The following is a 21,086-nucleotide window of genomic DNA, read 5'->3' as shown; positions in this document are numbered from 1 at the left end:
ATATTCAAAGAGTAGTAAGTTTTGACTTTCATCTGTTCATTTAAAGACTAAATAGGGAGGGAAAAATGAAACAAGACGACTCAGAGAGGGACAAACTGAGGGTTGCTGGAGGGGAGGGGAGTGGGAAGGATGGGGTGGCTGGGTGATGGGCACTGGGGAGGGTATGTGCTTTCGTGAGTGCTGTGAACTGTGTAAGACTGATGAATCATAGACCTGTACTCCTGAAACAAATAATACATTATACATTAATTGAAAGAAAATTTTAAGACTAAATAATGATAAGATTTAAAAAAGAGAACTGTAAAGATCAGTCCTGATAAAGATGCTATATGATAGGCATGCAAAGTTAGGTAAAACAGTGAGGTGACAAACCGACATAAAGGCTGGTTCCAAAAGCTATGTGACAGTATCTGATTGCACACTATCCCTGGAGGAACGGGTAAATGAAAAAAATAGGTCTGCCTAGATCTTAAAACGGAAAAGTAGACAACCTGATAGCTGTGTGATTTCTTTCATTTAAAGTATATGATAGCAAGAGATTTAAAAGAGCTTACATCATCCTAACCCAATTTTTTCCTTATCCAAGAACTAAGATTATAAGTTATAGGCAGGTGTTGTTTTGAATACAAAGAAGAGTAACACACAACATTTTCCCTCATGGGTTTATTTAAACCTAACTTTAAAATGCACCCTTTTCTTATCCATAGTTTTTCTTCACATTCAGAACATTCAGAAGGAGCAGTTACATAACAAAACAGAGATTAATGGGAACATAGATGCAATATATAGAAAACACTTACTTTAATTCTCTGTCCCTCCTGTCTTGCTTTGCTATTTAACTGCTTCATCTCGTGTTTTGTACCTGAGATCAAGAGGCATAAAATACTATTTCAAAATTTGTGTGTCCTTTCTAATTATTGCATTTGAACTTGTAGTAGCTATAAAACCTACACCATTTCCCCTTTGAAAATAAAAATAATAGCAAACAATAAACAACTAGAGAAAATATCTACTCTAAAGAAGAGAAAGTAGCACTAAACTTTATTACCCATTAATGCTATCAATGGAGGACAATGAGTAAAAATTTATTTTTTTATTCACATAACTAGATTTTCCTATTTATAAGGGAAACTATTATAACCAATTTGGTAGTTGCATCACACAACTGCAGCTACCTTGTCAAAACCTGAATAAAACACAGGAGTTTAATTCAGGAGTTGTCATTCTGTGGGAAGAGTGAATATATACAATTTTATATCTTCCTCAATTGCCAATATGCCAGTTTTTTTTTTTCCTTTGAGACACCACTCCTCTTTCCATTATTTTGTGATCTTGATCCTATCATCCTAGTCTGTCTTATTTCATCGCAAGTAGGCCTATGTAGTAGTATTTTACCAGATCATCCTATTTCTTGTCACTCTTTCACTTTGGATCCATCCCTCATTCCACAATATATTGATCTTCACAAAATCCTTTGTGTCATTCCCTCCCTAAAAATTTAATTTTAAGTGGCTCTCTAACTCGCCAAAGGACAGACTATGTTTCTTGAACAGAGGGTTACTTGCCTTATCACATTATTTGCCTATATAGCAAGATCATTTATTCTTTACTGAATTTAATGATTTTGAGGGCTCTGTACTTGTGGTCTTATCATTCCACACTTCCAAAGAAGCTGTCTTCCTTTTAATCTTATTCATACAAATACTGTTTGTCCTACAATGATCTACTCAAACACTTCCTCTTCACTCTTTCCCAATCACCAAAAGTAATCTCTTTATCTCCTATAACCAATGAAATTAATTTGATAATTAACTATTTGCTGCCAAATAATTATAGCTTCTTCACTGCTGCCTTAAGAGTTAAAGTTTTATAAATTATTTAACTCTTTAGGCATATATGACTTGTATTTCTAACCATATTTCCTGAACTCTAAGATATACTTTGTTCTCTTTTAATGATGGAGAAATTGAGTGCCTCTATAAATCTCATCATCTTAAAACTGGGGCACCAAAGTAAGCTCATGTTCCTTAAAAAGCAGAAAGACAACATTATCATCCTTATTTAGAAAGCTAGCTCTCAGACCACTGTGCTATACTGGGAGAAGGAAATTACAGGTTCTCTCTATCCCTAGATATTCCCAAGGCCTCTATGGTCAAATGTAAATGAAATACTCATCAGACTCTCCAGTATACTCTGGCCAGTATAACCAGTATAACCCTTCTTAGGGTCAGAAGAACCTCTGTGTATTATGTATAAATAGCACATAGATGAGGCTCTATTATCTCATCTCCAACTTGCTATCCACTCAACTATAGAATGACTGTTTGCAAGCTCATCCACATGAATGAAAAGATACTGAATGCCTACTAAGAAGGGAGAGAACGCTAGGCAGAATTAAAGGTCACTTTAGCTACATCAGGCAGAAATGGTCTAGGAGCAGCTAGAGAGGTAACATTTAACTCATTCACAATACCTTATAGACTCAGCTTAGTTTCCATAGAATCTGAAAGCCGGGTGTCCATTCTAGTTGAATTTTTACTTATTTTTGTTTCCCTTATCCAAAGGAAGTACCCAATCTATGGCTTTGAGTATGAATCTTAGAAGGCTAGAGCAACTCCTGAATCTCTGTACTCTCATATTCATTTTCTACCTGACTTGGGTCTATCAGGCTGCCATCCATGTGTATTCCTGATAAACAGCCAAAGAAATGACCACTGCTGGTGCTTTTTTAATAAGATGAACCCTCACCCTGCTACCACACTGTAACAGGTAGCAGAAAGTCAGAGTACATATTAAAACAAAAGACCTCAAAACATACCTACTATTTATTTCTTGATTAAAAGTCTGAAATTATTTTGTGCTGAGTCATAGACAGCCGCTAAACCTAGTATTTTAAAGCCAACTCATCACCACATAACTGGTTTTCCCCTTCTCCACTAATAGGCTTGAGTCTGGAACTTTGCTAAGGTAGTTATTATTAGTACCCACCTCCCTTCTATCAATGAAAAAAGGAAAAGGAAAAAAAATTCTTGAGGCAAAGAGAAATAATTTGCCCAGAGTCATATAGCTAGGAAGTAGAAGTGCCAGAAATAGAACCCACACAACTTGATTTCAATGTTCAAGCTCTTAAATTCTATGCTTGTCTGCCTCACGATATACTATGCAGGCTAGCAAACTTTTTTTTTTTTTTTTAAATCATATCATGTCCCATGTCCTCTTCTGAAATATCAACTGCAGATCCTCTTTTGTCTTCAGCTTTCTCTTCTCCTCTCCCATTCCTTCTGTATATGGCAAAAAATTTAAGACATTTCTTCTTTGGCTTGGGAAATACTAAGGGAAGGGTGTTAAAAAGTAACTGTATAGAATGTGGAATATCTGAGTTCTAGACCAAAGTCTGTCATTAACTAGACAAATTATCTAGCCAAATCTTATGTGTATTTTGTATCAACAGCACCTATCTCAACCTAGCCAAATTTCAAACTCTCTTAGTTTTCTCATCTATACAATTAAAGGACTGGGCATAGAGAGCTAGCACATTTTCTAGTTTTGAAATTCTATGATACTGCAAAATGGGGAGGAAAGGAAGAGCAACATGGGCATGACTGTTTCAATCTGCAAACCGTATTATATACAGAGAAGGGGAAACCATGGTAGAAATTTAGCCACTGAAAATATAAGCAGTCAAACTCATGTAATTGAATGCTGCTTCTTTCCCTCAAAATAACTACAACAGATTATAACCTGAAAAATGCTCACAATTAAAATGCCAACTGCTGGTCACTGCTCGTCACTGCTGATGCCTATAAATATAAATATAATTTCTAGCAGTGCTACTGATCTCTCTTACTTTTTAAAGTGAGGAATGACAAATTCTGTATCTTAGGGAAAGAATGTCAACAGGAAGACTTCTCCCATTTCCTGTGAGCCCTACCATAACACTAGGATGCAAACCCCAATGGTACTTCAATACCTTGAGCTTGGCCTAGGTTGGACTGCAGAGCTGAGAGGGCAGGAAAACCAAGATGTCATGGCCCCTTGAAATGTCCATGAATTGAAATGATCACACAACATTTCAGAAATGGAATTTGTACATCAGGAAGTACAACCATGAAAAAGAAAACTGAAGTACTCATTATTGGAGAGAATAATAATAATGATGGTAGTAATAGTAATAGCAGCTTTCATTTATTGTATTAATAAATGAAATGAAATAGTTCATAGCTATTATTACATTTCATCTTTGCTCAAACCCAACAAAGTATGTGTAAAATTATGATAATTTTAGAGATGAGAAATCTGAGCCACAAAGAGGTTGAGTAACTTGTCCAAGGTCACAAAGTGCAATTCTCCAGAGGTGGTGATCTTAAATAAAATGTTTCACTAAGTAGTATCATTAATCAGGACAGTAATTTGTTAAGCACAGGAGAAAGGAAGCCTATTACCATTAAAACCACCACCACTGACTTCAAACTTTTGAGCTCCATCATAAATCAACTTTGATTCTTCTCCATCTCCAGACACAATTAATTTAGTAAATCTAACAATTCTTCCCAAATTTGATTATATTCAGCAAACATGTATAGAACATCCATTATGTAAAAAGCTTTGTATTAGATTAAAACTTTTATATCTAAGTTTATCACAGGACTTCTGCTTTCCTAAGAAAGAAACAGATAATTGACAGGGAAAAGAAAGAGATTTTATCTATGTCTTTCACAAATCTAAAGGGAAGTATATTCGGCCATGACAGAATCGGCCATGACAGCAAATAATTCTTACTCATTACACTTAGGATGTAGCACATCTGCAAATGTATTCCTTCATTTAAATTTGGTTGATTGTTACATATAGATCTAGTTAATAAATTCTGATATACATAAGATTAAAGCTAACACTTACACACCACTATGTAGCAGACACTGATCTAAGCACTTTGCACAGATTTATCTCATTTAAAAATAGATTTACATGCATTTAATCCTCACGACAACCTTATAAAGTAGTTATTATCCCCATTTTACAGATGAGTGAACTGAGGTACAGCAGATTTAGGTAACTTGTCCACAATCATACAGGTAGTAAGTGGCAGAGATTGGATTCATACCCAGGCACTCTGGCTTCAGAGTCTATGCTCTTGACCACTGCCTTCTAAAGGGGAGGGGGAAAAAGTCTGGAACTGGAATAAAGCACTGATGCGATGGTAAATAACAAAAATCATGGTATTCTCTGCCCTTTATGCCTGGTGCAATGTCAAATATAGAAAACACTTGTTTGCAGGAAAAGATAAAAACTAAGGGAAAGAAGGAACTATACCTCCTGCTCAAATCTAAACTATTTGAGATCTTAACTGCTCTATTCAATCTCTGGTGCTTTAACCTCAAACACTACTTTTCACATATTTCTGAAAATAAAAGTGTTATTCACATCATGATGGTGCTTTTTCTGTTCATTTGTGTGTGTTGTTCTATAAAGGCAGGCAGTAGGTCAATAGTACAGAGACCAGGACTCTAACAAAGGTAGAGAGATTTGAGGTACATGCCACAAATGCTCTTACTTCCTTATGAGTGTCTCAAACTTGGTTGTCTCACCTCCACATTTTGTTAAAAATGCTAACCATGTCTACCATTTCTTCTGTAACAACTATTAGGTACAGCATTTGATTCTGTGTCTGCCTATCAAAAATTCTTTCTTGATTCATGTGCTATGGATAGTTCTGGTAACCAGAACTCAACAAATCACCTGCATACTGTAATGCTACTTATCTTTGAATTTGGGAAAAATAGGGCAGACTGGAATGACTTTTCCTGCTTCTGAGAGAATACATATAAGACTAATTACATTGATGAGAAGTTGTGGCCTCTTAACCAGAGAACTCTGGTAGACCTCACTTACATATCAAGGTTACTAGAGCAGAATGCTATCTTTGTTAGATTTAAATATATTTTAAAATTTTATTTATTTATTTGACAGACAGAGATCACAAGTAGGCAGAGAGGCAGGCAGAGGGAGAGGAAGGGAACCAGGCTCCCCGCTGAGCAGAGAACCCAATGCGGGGTTCCATCCCAGGACCCTGGGATCATGACCCGAGCCGAAGACAGAGGCTTTAACCCACTGAGCCACCCAGGCGCCCATCTTTGTTAGATTTAAAGCCAGTTCCAATTAGGCAAAAAGTGTACAAAGCAAAAATTCCCTTTAAAAAGTTGTTAAACAGATATTAAGTTCAACCTACATGATTTGGTGTAACCAATCTTATACAGTAAAATGCAGCGTTGAAATACATTAATAGAGTAGTATTTAATAGAGTTCATGTGCCAAATAATACAGTAACACAAAAAATGATTCTTTTCCCCCCTTACAGTTTTAGTGGGGGGGGGGGGGGCAGGGAGGGAGGGAGAACAGCAACTCAGCTGAATCCAACTAAACTAAAATCATATACTTTATAACCCCACCAAACTACTCATTCTGCAGGTTTACATACTTTTTATTGTGGCCTATTAAGTATTTTCAAACTTTACAAAAAGTAAAATAAAAAAAATCTATCAGGAATGTAAAACTAAATTATTTTTTAAATGATGCAACTTGCTGTGATGGAAATTTATTATTTATACTGGTAAAGTCTAAATAAATGTCACTGATATAATTTCTACAGAAGTATCTGCAATTTCATTAAAGTTTTCACTGACTTGTTAATAATTTTACAATGTGTCAAATTTCATTTATAGCTAGTATCGGTATTTACTCCTGAATTTAAAAAACTGAAGACACCATGATACTTAGTAGAATACTTTGGTAAACCGAGATTCTTATTAACAAAATTATATCCACCTATACTTATGATTATGAAAAAAACAGTCAACTTAAAAGATGACGTTTAACAATAAACTCAGAGAGTTGATAATCTTCCTATAAAGGAGTGTTGAGGGCAGCTTCAAAGATAACCATAAATGTCTTTCCCTGGTGAGAAGAGTTCAGGGAATTTAACTGTTTGAAATTATAAATGAAACATAACTTCTTAACTAGATAACTAAACCATTTTAGGTTCAAAATCATGACCAGGACAGAAGAAGCAAAGTGAGTGGAAGAGTAGATTTCAATGAGAATAAAAATAAAGGGTAGCATTAAATCACCACTCTATCTGATATCTCAGTAGACAGGTAAGAAGAAAAAGGAAAAAAAAATATATATATATATTTGTACGGTAGACTGGGAATAGCTAAAGATTAATCTGGGTTTTTAAAGAGAAAACTCGTTTACTATTAAATCAATTTACAATGTATACAATACACACTCAAAAAATTAAGAGTAAAAAACAGCATTTCATATTCACCTATAGATCAAATAGCAAAACAGAAAAGGAAGATTTGCTTTGAAGTCCATCTCTAGAGGTAAACTTAATTTCACAGTCATGAAATATGTAAATGTTTGGATATACTATTATGTTCCCTTTTCCTAGAATCCTATTTAGCACTCAAGTAAGAAAAGAAATTGAAGTCTGAAAGGAAACATAAGGTACAAAGGCACCATTTAATGTATTTTAAGAAATAATATGTTATCACACATTAACTCAAGACTTTGAAAGAAAATAATCCAATATTAATAAACAGTATTCTGTTCTCCACTATATAAATAAAATTCATACTTAGCAATTAAAACAGGAAACCTACTTTTCCTAGTCACATATTATTTAAAGCATCAAAAACTTTTAAAGGAAGGAAATTTGGACATTAACCAGTTCAACTATCCCCAAGATAAAATAAGTTGTCCAAGAATTCACCACAGAATTGACAGTACACCCAAGTCTTATGGTGCCCAAGACAGTGCTCTTTACACTACAACCCAGCTTTCTCAGCACTGAGTCCCAAAAGGAAAACACTAAAAACCATGTTTAATTGTCTCACGTATTTTTTTGGATTCTACATGACAATTTTGTTTCTTCCCAAAGTATTTAAAATAAATTAAACATAGGCTACAGCCAAACAGAGTAACAAACCACATATTTTAACTTAGCGCTTTTTTAATACAAAGCAGCATATCCATATAGAGACTAAGAACTCCAATCACATACTGTTTCCTTCCATTTATGCCAATTTGCTTCCAGTATTAAGTATCCATAAATTTTATGCTTCTCCATCTTCTACTGGTTAATTCTAAGAGAAGTAAATAATTCACTGTTTATGCAAAGCGTAACATTTTTGAAAAATTAGCCCTTAACCTCACCAATTTACTGTGGAGTCTGGGAACAGAGTTTAATTTTACTGATAATACTTTGGTCTAATTTTTAATATTTCAGTCTTACTATTTTAAACTTTTGGGGGATTTGTTGTTTGTTTATTGCTTAAAAAAAAAAAAAAAGTTCTAACCTTTTGACCTTTCCAAGCATAAAACACTAGCTTGGTCCTATTTTCTCTTAACTGCCAACCAAGAAATGTTATCTGTTATGTCTGTTTTTTTTTTGTTTTTTGTTTTTTTAATTTATGACAGAGAGAGAGAGATCACAAGTAGGCAGAGAGGCAGGCAGAGAGAGAGAGAGGAGGAAGCAGACTCCCTGCCGAGCAGAGAGCCCGATGCGGGGCTCGATCCCAGGACCTGAGATCCTGACCTGAGCCGAAGGCAGCGGCTTAATCCACTGAGCCACCCAGGTGCCCCTGTTATGTCTGTTTTGATATGCTTCCAAGAGACAGGGCTATAGAGTCCCTGGTATAAACGGCTAATGACTACTTCTGGAACAAGAACGGCAGAGGGAAGACTAGAAAATGGTATTTGGAAAGTTAGTGCCATCTCTCAAAGGTAATAAATGAAGAAAACAATACATAAAGAAAAATGACTATGTATGGTCAGAATGCTTAGTGAGGCATTCCAAATTCTTCCAACTTTAGTAAAGAGTACTGCAGGTAATCCAGGTATAGAAATAACACCAAGAACATTTCCTTCATTATAAGAAATAAAATAAACTCCCAAAGTATGACAATAAATTAAAATATAAAAAAAATTAAATCTACCACAAGGGTACTGTATATTCTATGGTATTCCCACGTAACGTAAATATGTTAATATTTATTTCTCTTAAGAAACAGAGCTCATATATGAAAAGCCTTACTTATTCTGCCAAATTACTTTATAGTTTTAATCAAGGGTTGGTGAATGAACTTACTCTAGATGAGTCATAAGAGGGGCTTGGTTGACCACTTGCTCCCCAAGATGTTGTACCTCCTCGTTCATCCATACCTAAGGAGAGAAGAAAGTGAAAGATATAAATTCAAAAGGCTACTATGATGGATTTGTTTTCATACCGTTCGGCAGAGAGCACAAGTCAGCAAGTAGTACTTGCATTTGGATGGAACTCACTGTGTACCAACCAATTCTTGTCTAAGAAACCTGAAGAAAATAAGCTACCTCAGAAAGTCTTCATCACTGCTCCAAACAACTCCCTTTAAACAATGCAGACTTTCAGAACCAAAACATCTTTGGAGGCTTCAAGATAGGGCATATCTAGGTCTCCTCATTTCTGTCACATCCACTGCTACTTCTAAAAATAGATGAAACCCCCAACTTTCTATAAGTTTAGTACTGTCTACATGAAAATATGAAGAGTTTAGTTCTTATGGATAAGCCTTAGAAAATGAAGCAAGTTGGGGAGCCTGGGTGGTTCAGTTGGTTAGGCAGCTGACTCTTGATTTTGGATCAGATGATGATCTCAGGGTTGTGAGATCAAGCCCCACACTGGGCTCTGCACTGGGTATGGAGGCTGCTTAAGATTCTCTCCCCATTGCCCTCTGCCCCTCTCCCTCTCTAAAAAAAAAAAAAGAAGAAAGAAAGAAAGAATGAAGCAATCTGAACAACTGTTCAAGTTAATAAAATTAGTTTCTAATACAACACTGACTAGATATTCTTAACTGAAGGTATCAAATTAAATCAAACTATACCAAATCATATCAAATTTATGTTATTTACATTAAAACTAATAAAAATGTAGTGACAACTCATCCTAGTAAAATCTCTAAAATCTGATTTTAAATGAGTAGATCTACTGTCTCTCTCTCTCTTTTAAAAGTTTTTATTTATTTATTTATTTGACAGAGAGAGGGAGAGAGAGAGAGACACAGCGAGAGTGGGAACGCAAGCAGGGAGAGTGGGAGAAGGGGGAGCAGGCTTCCTGCTGAGCAGGGAGCCTGATGTGGGGCTCTCCATCCCAGGACCCTGGGATCATGACCTGAGCCTAAGGCAGATGCTTAATGACTGAGCCACCCAGGAGCCCCAAGTAGATCTACTCTTATGAAAATTGCAAAGGATAACTCAAAGTGAAAAAGGATTAACAAAAAAAACAATTTATTGTGTTCCTTAATGTACCTTCTGAAGTTTTGGCTCCACTCCATTATTTTCACCTTCCAGCCAGTCCCTAGAAAAAGTTGAAAGAGCTAGAGACCTCTCAATCTAGATATCTCTCCCTTTGCTGTTTTGAGGACCAGTCCTTTTCATCCTTGACCCCAAGAAGTATATGCTTTCCCAACCCTTTCCAAGTTTTCTACAAACACGAACAGTTGACTTTTCTTCATTCTTTCATAAGAAAACTCAAGATATTACAAAGACAACATTCTACTAAGTTTAGAACCTCCTTTTCTTTAAAAAAAAAAAAAAATTCCTTGACGTCCTCTGTGATTTAGATGAGAATGTGGTCTGTAGTGAGTTAAATACCACATATTCTCCAGTAACTAGCCATGATTCTCACTCTCACAGGGACAGAACTGCCAACTGGAGGGACAGGTAACAAAAAGGAAAAGAGGACTCAGTTTCCAAAGTAGAATTTACTAATCACTAAATCAGCTGGTAGGACCTTATTCTTTTTATGAACCTGTACTTTCTGTATTAAGTGATTAATGTATATTTTTAAAAGTTTTAAAAACACTATAGTAAAAAGATGGGTGCCTATGACAGAAAACACTCCAGGCATAATTTCAAGTGAACCAGAAGCTTTGAAAACACAGAGAGATGATGAACAAAAATACACAATGTTTTGTTCATGCCTGGATAATTCTTACTAAAATTCTAGATTTAGGAAAGATTCTTCTACAAGTTTGGGAAATATCACAAAAAATATACTTTGTTACCATCTCTCCAGTATCACTAATTACTTTGGGCTATATTCCAAGCATTTTCTTTGTAAGCAACACCGTAGAATAGCAATCAGAATTCCTATGAGACCCACTCCAAGAAAGGGCTACTTACTAACACACAAAATCCAGTAATAAAAAACTACTTATGAAACTGCAAATAATTTTCTGAAAATTTAATTTTTTAAATCGTACTTCCCATTTGCAACTTTCTATATAGGTAAAGTTTTTTTATACTACATAGCCAAAGTAAAATACAAACTTAAATTGACTACTGAAGGCAGGGTCTCAAATATTTGTACACCCCTATTCTATTGCATTATTTAAAATAGCCAAAAGGTATAAGCAACTCAAGTATCCATTGACAGATGAATGGATAAATAAAATGTGACATATACATAAAATGCAGTATTATTCAGCCTTAAAAATGAAGGAAATTCTGGGTGCCTAGGTGGCTCAGATGGTTAAGCGACTGCCTTTGGCTCAGATCATGATCCTGGAGTCTCAGGATCGAGTCCCACATCAGGCTCCCTGCTCAGCGGGGAGTCTGCTTCTCCCTCCGACCTTTCTGCCTCTCATGCTCTCTCTCTCGAATAAATAAAAAAGTCTTTTAAAAAAATGAAGGAAATTCTTACACACAGTACACCTGGATGCACCTGAAGACACTATGTTAAGTAAAATAAACCACCACAAAAAGAACAAATACTGTACAATTCCATTTATATCAAGTGCCTAGAGTAGTCAAATCCATGGAGAAAAAAAAGAATGGTGGGGCTGGGAGGGGGAAAGTAATCATACTTTCAGTGAAAGTTCAGAACACAGAATAGAAACTTATAGCCTAATGAAAATAATCAGACCATAATTTGTTTTATGACTCTAAACGGTCTTATATCAAATGAGAAACCAATATGAGGTCTATGTGTTATTAACATACATCCGTAAAAGAAAATACAAAAAAGATGAGTGCTTGCTACAGAAAACATCACAGACAAGATTTTAAAAAGATATGTGAAATTCTGTGAAAACACATACTCAATTTTCATCAAGTGATACTAATTACTCCCACAGTGTAAAAGAAGAGCAAAGATTTAATGAAATTAAATGAGATGATAATTAAGCCAACAGCTAAAGAGTATGACATATCAATGATACTGGACATGGCAGGGGGGTTCAAAGGATGCTAAAGACTAACAAGGATCTGGCATGGTTTGAAACTCAGAGCTCTATAGTTTTATTGTTAACATATCCAGACTCTGAGAAGGTCGTGGCTGGCACTGACAAAGTCAAGAGTCATCTTTCAGCATCAATGACGCCTTTCTGGGGAAGACAATGGCTGTACAAACAGAAATATGACAGGAATAATAAACTTTCCAAAGCTTCACCCATAAGACCAAGGTAAGCAGAAAAAAAGAAATCATACACAGAAAATAATACAGAACTGTACAAACTGACCAAAATTTATACAAATTGATAAAAATCTAAAGAACTATTTATCAACAGGAAAATACAATATAGTTGCAATACAGTGATTAGGGAGAAAACATTTCTATTAAGATACATCAGTACCATCCCTGCCATGTATTTTCTATCTTCCCATTTCTAGTCTATGAATTCCAATGTCAACAATTTTTAGAAAAGCTAGTTCCTCGATTAATAGATTAAACTAGTAGATGTAAGAGAAAGCTTAACAATCACTGAGTGGTAAAAAATACTTTGAGTTTTAACTTTCTAATAAATTATCCTATTTCCAGTCAACAAGATTAAAAGGGTTAATCAATAATTTAATATAGAGATTTAAATAACCTTTTTCTTTTTTCAGTATTTTATATACAGATTCTCTTACGTACCAGCTTTTTTATATGGAATCAATTAAATACAGTCTAATATATATTTTGATTCCACAGGCCCAGTTTCAATAGGTATACATACTATTTTTAATATTTTCCAGGAAAGAACATTAAATTTTTTACATCAAAAACATAATGGTCTATAAATTTAAGGTAACAATTCACGACCTTCTCATTTAATAGGAAAAGTAACTAAAACCAAATCATAAGTCACTACATACATAGGCAGTTCCTTAAGAGGCTAGGACTCTGGAGAAGGAATAAGAGGTAAAAATTTAGTTTCTGAGGTGTCAGAGAGCAAAATTCTTGGAGAAGCAAGCAAACTTCTTGGTAAAGTTTAACATACAGCAGTATCCTCTTTTCTATGAAGAACTCAGATATTAGTCTATCTGCTTCCTCTCTGTTGCTACCGTCTTTAGTTTTTGATCAGAAGTATTCTCTTGAGTTGACCATAAAACTACCTCACAACTTCTATCCTACCTCTTCTTTTATTCTCCTAGTACAGAGTCCTATAAACCTCGAGGTTTTTATCCAGTAGCAAAAACTGGAAACAGACTTTGGTGGGGGAGGGGAATGACTTTTCTATACTCTAAACATCTGGGTTTTTTTCTCCCACGTGGGCCCAAAACAGTACAGAGTTCGTGTACACAAAGTATGCCTCATGGTTTGATGAGGCTCAGGGAAGTTCAGCCTGGAGGTAAAAGGAGTGAATAAGGAGAAAAGCTGCTGACCAGTTCCATCTTTCCCTACTTGCCACTATCACCAATGACTATGCCACCTGATGCTGAGACCAGAGTAAAGTGACAAACAGCTCTGGAACTGGGAAAATATTTCAGATAGTAGGGGGGAGTCTATTGAGCAGAGAAAGAATAAAAGGAAGAAGGGGGACAATACAAAGAATGGAGTGAAGAGTGGTTAGGATATCCCTGCAGTAAAAGCTGATAAGAAAAACAAGACACTACAATCACTCTGCTTGGTATCTATCCTTATGAAAAAGGGACATACATAAAGTTGGAAGGAAGAGCACAGGGAATTTCTCTCTCTCTCTCTCTCTCTCTCTGTCACACACACACACACACACACACACACACACACACCCCTTTAGGAGCACTGAAATCAAGTATTTTATCCTAGCAAGTAAAATGTACTTTACAAATATCAAATCCCAACACTGTTATAAATAAGGGAAAGACAATATACTTGGCGGGACTGCCATCTGATATAACATGATTCAATAAATAATTTGATGAAAGAAATTGGATTGGAGATGGCTATGTTAGATAACCAAAGCTATCCATGTGTCTCTTCAACAGTTTCTTTACTCAATTTTATTTGTGGGGTAACGGTATTTGTTTAGTTAACACTCCAAGGCTACAATCAATTTTAAGTTAATATACAAATAAATCCCAACACCATTTTTATTTTGTGATTTTATAGACTTATAAAATAAATCTACCAATATGTTTTTCCAGAAATTCATTGTGAAGTGGGGTCAATTAGAATATAATAGCAAATCTGGGGCACCTGGGTAGCTCAGTGGGTTAAGCCTCTGCCTTCAGCTCAGGTCATGATCTTAGGGTCCTGGGATTGAGCCCCGCATCAGGCTCTCTGCTCAGCGGGGAGCCTGCCTCCTCCTCTTTCTCTCTGCCTGCTGTTTTGTCTACTTGTGATCTCTCTCTATTCAATAAATTAAATTTAAAAATCTTAAAAAAAAAGAATATAATAGCAAACCTTTTGCTGTTACGCTAAATATTAATGAAAACAAATAAAACAGAAAAGCTATGATAATCTTAAAATCCTAACGGGATTTAAGAGAAGTTAAGACATGGTCCCTCATATGAGGTATATAATAGTGATTACAGAGGTTTTTTTTTTAAACATAAAAATTGAGGGGTCCCTGGGTGGCTCAGTGGGTTAAGCCTCTGCCTTCAGCTCAGATCATGATCTCAGGGTCCTGGAATCAAGCCCCGCAATCGGACTCTCTGCTTGGCGGGAAGCCTGCTTCCCTTCTTCTCTCTCTGCCTGCCTCTCTGCCTACTTGTGATCTCTGTCAAGTAAATAAATAAAAATCTTTAATTAAAAAAAAGAACATAAAAATTGAGATACTGTACAATAACAGTCAAATAAAACAATCTAATTCTTTTTAAAAGTATGTAAGAAAATGAGAACAGTAAGAAGAGTAAAGGAATCACAGGTCAGATTTTAAAATTCAACCACAATTTCTATTTGATATTACTAAAAATAAAAATATAACGTAGGGATATTCTAGTGCCAAAATATACTAATAAACACATGGCTAATTCCAAGAAAATGATTAATTTTGAAAATAACTTGCAAACACAGTTATTTTGCTATGTTATTAGCTATATCACTCTATATAAATACCATGTAAAGATACAATTAAAAGGATGTTTCATTAATTTATTTTTTTTAAAGATTTATTTATTTATTTATTTGACAGACAGAGATCACAAGTAGGCAGAGAGGCAGGCAGAGAAAGAGAGGAAGGGAAGCAGGCTCCCCGCCGAGCAGAGAGCCCGATGCGGGACTCGATCCCAGGACCCCGGGATCACGACCTGAGCCGAAGGCAGCGGCTTTAACCCACTGAGCCACCCAGGCGCCCCGGATATTTCATTAATTTAAATAGAGCAGAGGATTCAAAGAAAATGGCAAGTCTACCTTTTACATTTAAAAAAAAAAAATTGATAATGCCTGATTGCCAGAGACTGAAACTAAATTCCAGAGTGCAAGCAGGTATGTTGTACCACACTGGGAACTATCTGGTGACCTGGTATCTTGTTTCTTTTGCTATCTGAAAGTAGAGTATTCCTATGAAATGTCCTATGAAAAGACTTTTGTAATTTGAAATGGCAAAAAGCAAAGAAGCAATTACCATTGGTAAAAGCAAAAATCCTCTTCTGATTTCTTTCAGTTACCAAAAACAGGTACAAATGTAGGTTTCTGGTAAAAGCAAAGTGGCATAAAATGAAGTTTTGGAGAGCAGGGGACACCTGTACTCCTCTCTCCAATATAAATGCCAAAGCCCTGTAACCAAACAACACTGTCAGTTGTTTTACCTCATTAGAGGCACTAAAGACAGTCAACTCTTAAAAACAGGCTTGACTGTCGTCTCAGACTCTAATGAGTCTCAGCAAAAAAAAATCTCTCACTCGTTAATGCATTCCCCTTCTTCTAGCCCTTCTAGTCCATATTCTTTACATACCAACTAGAACGACTTTTTAGAAACAATCATGTCCATCTTATGCTCAAAATCTACCATAGGTTTCCCATCTCACTCAGAATTAAATAGGTCTACAATGTTTTACAGGTTCTGCCTGCCACCAACTTTATCTCCTACTACTCCTTCTCTTGGATCAATCTATTTCAACAATATGGCCCCCTGCTTTTGCTCAAATACACCAAACAGGCCCCTTTCCTGGGGCCTTTCCACTTGCTCTTTCCTCTTCATAAAATGCTCCTCACCCAGATATATTGAATGGTCTTCCCCTTAATTTCCTTTAGGTTTCTGTTGAAATGTCATCTTACAGTGGAGGTGTTTATTATCTGCCCTTTTCCCAACAGATTGAAAAATCCATGAGAATAAGGATGTAATCTATTTTGTTCACTGTTAAGTATTTGTTACCTAGAAGAGTGAATGACACAAATAGGTACTAATAAATGCATATGGAAAAATGAATGTATAAAATGGAAATAAGATCAGTTTAATAAAAGTGAGGCTGAAACTGGTTCCCTATTTGTTAGCTTATCATTCCTTTTTAAAATAATAATCAAAACCAATTTTCTAAATAACCATACTTTTTTTGAAATTCTGTGAGGAGCAGTGAGAGGTGAGATTGCAAATGACTCTATAAGCTAGACAACTACTCCCAAACAGCAAAAATTAACTTTTAAAGAAACTGAAATCCTGACTAGGCTTGGTAGCTAAACCAACACTGACCTTATATACCATTAACAGTGAAATGACCTGAACACATGTTCTAAGATAAATAACTTTGTATTCATTATAGTACACTCTATACTACAGCGCTAGAAAAGGAATTTTAAATAATTAAATAGAAAAGGAATTTTAAATAATTAAATATGTTCCAAAAAGATTCATACACTCAGCATGATGTTGGGATATTTACAAATGTGGTCAGAAACGTAATGAATCTCTTGATTCACACCCTTCTTTTTTGTATTTCCTTAACCAGTCACTCTTCACATTAATTTCTACCTCATCAGTATTTCAACTAACTATCCACTTGTTCTCTTCATGTATATACAGTGCCGTGGTCCAGATATTGTGTATTGCTTGTTCGTGTCTTTTATGTTTCCATTTCAATCCACAGTTAACATTGACCGCCCACTTATCTTACCATAAACACAAACTGAATCACATCCATTCATTCCACAAATGTGATCCTTTGGGGACGCCTGGGTGGCTCAGTTGGTTAAGCAGCTGCCTTCGGCTCAGGTCATGATCCCAGCGTCCTGGGATCGAGTCCCACATCGGGCTCCTTGCTCGGCAGGGAGCCTGCTTCTCCCTCTCCCTCTGCCTGCCACTCTGTCTGCCTGTGCTCGCTCTCTCTCCCTCTCTCTCTCTGACAAATTAAAAAAAAAAAAAAATGTGATCCTTTGCTGCTTTAGGAATAACATTCACACTCCTGAGTATGGCATTCTTCAAGGTGGCCTTGATCTACCCTTTCAGCTTCAGTATGTATTATATCCCTTCAAAAACTCAGTGCCCCTAATCTCATCAGGGTATTAATCACTCCCCAAACATATCAAATTCATATTCTACTGTTCCCTACCACAGGATATCCCCTCCCCTTCCTCTAACTCCTAACCTACTAAATTTCTAATTTTGATTCAACTGAAGATCAAATGCTTCCTCCTCTGAGCAGTGTTCTCCATCAAGTAAGTCTAAATTAATCGCACTTCTTGAGAAGTTTATATGCACTTACTCTGCCTTAAACACTGTTAGTTGTTTTCATTTACATTCTAACAATAAAACTTATTAATAGGGAGCATACCTTGTTCATGTCTATGTTGTTTTGGTACTTAGGAGAAGTATATTCTGCTTTCAAATGTTTACTGAATGACTAAGAACATAAAAAATTAGGGCATTCGTGTAACTGTCATAAGAATTCAGTAACTATGGATGGATTAAAAAGAAGATACCCTGGGGCATCTGGGTGGCTCAGTGGGTTAAAGCCTCTGCCTTCGGCTCAGGTCATGATCTCAGGGTCCTGGGATGGAGCCCCACATTGGGCTCTCTGCTCCGCAGGGAGCCTGCTTCCTCCTCTCTCTCTGCCTGCCTCTCTGCCTATTTGTGACCTCTGTCAAATAAATAAATAAATAATCTTTAAATTAAAAATAAATAAATAAATAAATAAAATAAAAAGAAGATACCCAAAATAAAAAAGTTATGTCTAGCAATCTAAGTAAATGAAGAATTAGTAAAATAATACTTATTTTTTCAACAAAGCATTATTTTTTATTTTTATTTTTTATTTATTTTTTTTTAAAGATTTTATTTATTCATTTGACAGATAGAGATCACAAGTAGGCAGAGAGGCAGGCAGACAGAGAGAGAGGAGGAAGCAGGCTCCCTGACAAGCAGAGAGCCCGATGCAGGGCTCGATCCCAAGACCCCAGGATCATGACCCGAGCTGAAGGCAGAGGCTTTAACCACTGAGCCACCCAGGCGCCCTATCAACAAAGCATTATTTTTTAAAGCAGATGGCAAATATGTTGGAGGAAACCTCTAAAGTGACCTAGTAGGCTCAGCTTCCAAAACAATCTTGTAAGCTCCCACAGATAGCTTCTATAAATTCTGGGAAAAATACAAACATAAAACAACTACTTAGAGGCTCTGGAGAGTGAAAAAAACAGGCTTATTTAGATGATAACATATATTTGGAAGAAATGACTAGAATGAGGGACTTTCTCTTTTTAACAGTTTTTAAGAATCAAAATAAGTGATCTTCCCGTTCTCAAAGCTTTTATCCTGAACATAAGCAGTAGCCACAGCATGCAGGAATGAAAGTTCCAATAAATGTCTTTCTAGCTTGAAGAGGTCAGAGCCAGAACAGCCATAGTCATCACAAAGTAATGACAGAATCCCAAAAGAGATGTAGAAAAGAGGAGTCCCAAATTTTGGTATATCTCTACGCCAGTCTTGGCAGAGCCCTGAAGCACATTTTCACCGGGCAAGACAAGGCAATATGTAGTTGAGGCTAAAAAAAATCAAGTTGAGATTTGAGTAGGTGCCAAACTCAGGCAAACAAAGAGTTTGTACTTTAAGTCTAAATCCAATTAATGGCTCACTAGAACAAAGAAATCCAAACTCTTTTGAGGAACATGAAAGTAAACAAAATTTCCATACAAATAACATTCACAGATACCCATAATACAATTCCAAATTCCTTGATAATGAAATGTGACCCAATCTCAAAGGAAAAGATAATCAAGGGAGACCAACCTCAGATGGCCCAGACATTGAGATTTTTCAGACAAGGACATTAAAGCAGTTACTATAACTATGCTTAATGAGGTAAAGGACATATGCTCATAATACAAGAAAAGACTAAAAATCTAACAGATAAAGAAAACAGAAGACAAGACGTAAGCCTTAGAAATAAAAATTAAAATATCTAAAATCTTAAAAAAAAAAAAAAAAAAAACTTCCAGGATGGGTTTAAGGGAGGAATGGTGATGACAGAGGAGTGAGTATAAATATGATGACCGCTCAATAGAAATAATTCAATTTGATAAAAAGAGAAAAAAAATTAAAAGAAAAATAAACAGGCCCTTAGAAACCTAAGGGAAGATGTTAAAAAGTCTAACATAGGCATAGTGACAGAACAGAGAATAGGAAAAAAAAATGTTAAAGAAATAATGGCCAAAAATTCCACAAATGTGGTAAGAGACATAAACTTACCAATTACAGGCACTCAGTGAGCTTAAACAGGATAAATGTGAAAAGCCCCATACCTAGATACATAACAAACTTCTGACAACCAAAAATACAGAGAAAATGTTGAAAGTGGTAAAAGAGACGTATTACATACAGAGAAACTGCAATTCAAATTACTGCAGAGTTATCTCCAGAAACTATGGATGTCAATACATATGGAAACATATCTTTAAGGTAAGGGGAGTAGAGGAGAGCTCAGGTGGCTCAGTTGTTTAAGCGTCTGATTCGGCTCAGGTCATGATCCTGGGGTCCTGGGATGAAGCCCCAAATCAGGCTCCCTGCTCAGCTGGGAGTCTGTTTCTCCCTCTGCCCCTCACCCACTTGTGTTTTCTCTCTTTCTCTTTCTCTCAGATAAATAAAATCTTAAAAAAAATAAATAAAGGGGAGTGTGGGGGTTATCAGCCAAAATACAAATATCCCTCAAGAATGGAGATGAAATCCATTTTCAAAAAAAAGAAAAGAAACTGCAGTACAATAAATACTAAAAGAAGTTTTTGGAGTTGAAGCAAATGTTATCAGAGAGAAAGGTAGAAACTGAGGAAGGAAAGAAGAGCACCAGAAATAGTAAATATAAAAAAACTGTATTTTCCTTTCAACTTTGTTAAAACATTTATATAAAAAATTATAGGCATACTGTTGTGCTTCACAGATACTGTATTTATTACAAACTGAAGGTTTGTGCCAACCTTACACTAAACAAGTCTATCTGCACCATTTTTCCAACACCATTTGCTCACTTCATGTTTCTATGTCATATTTTGGTAATTCTTGCAATATTTCAAACTCTTTACACTATTATTATATTTATTATGATGATCTTTGATCAGCGATCTTTGATGTTACTATTTTAACTGTTTTGTAGAGTCGCTGCACCCATATATGATGGTAAACTTAATAAATGTTTTGGTATTCCAAGTGCTCCACAAACCTACCACTCCCCAACTCTCTCATTCTTCTCATTCTCCATCTCATCAGGCCTCCCTGTTCCTTCAGACACAACAATATTGAAACTAGGCCAATTAATAACCTTACAATCGCCTGCAAGTGTTTGAGTGAAAGAAGAGTGGCGCGAATCTCACTTTACATCAAAAGCAAGAAATGAATAAGCTGGGGCGCCTGGGTGGCTCAGTGGGTTAAAGCCTCTGCCTT

General features: G+C 35.9%; 1 protein-coding gene across 11 annotated transcripts in view; it reads right to left on the bottom strand.

Moving 5' to 3' along the window:
* Nucleotides 1-21,086, bottom strand: part of TCF12 (transcription factor 12) — a 390,676-nt gene that overhangs the window by 209,588 nt on the left and 160,002 nt on the right. For 9 of the 11 annotated variants that reach the window (XM_047739172.1, XM_047739171.1, XM_047739175.1 and 6 more), the window contains one exon: nt 9,152-9,225. The exons of 1 other annotated variant lie outside the window; for it this stretch is intronic. In XM_047739172.1, coding sequence (XP_047595128.1) covers nt 9,152-9,225 — 74 coding nt within the window. Of the gene's footprint in view, nt 1-800; nt 863-9,151; nt 9,226-21,086 lie in introns of all 11 variants that reach the window. One more of the 11 variants, XM_047739178.1, reaches the window with a different exon arrangement.

The sequence above is a fragment of the Lutra lutra genome, chromosome 7 (assembly GCF_902655055.1).
Source record: "Lutra lutra chromosome 7, mLutLut1.2, whole genome shotgun sequence".
NCBI lineage: Eukaryota > Metazoa > Chordata > Mammalia > Carnivora > Mustelidae > Lutra > Lutra lutra.
The sequence above is the reverse complement of the archived record's forward strand: the minus strand, read 5'-3'. Positions and strand labels throughout refer to the sequence as shown.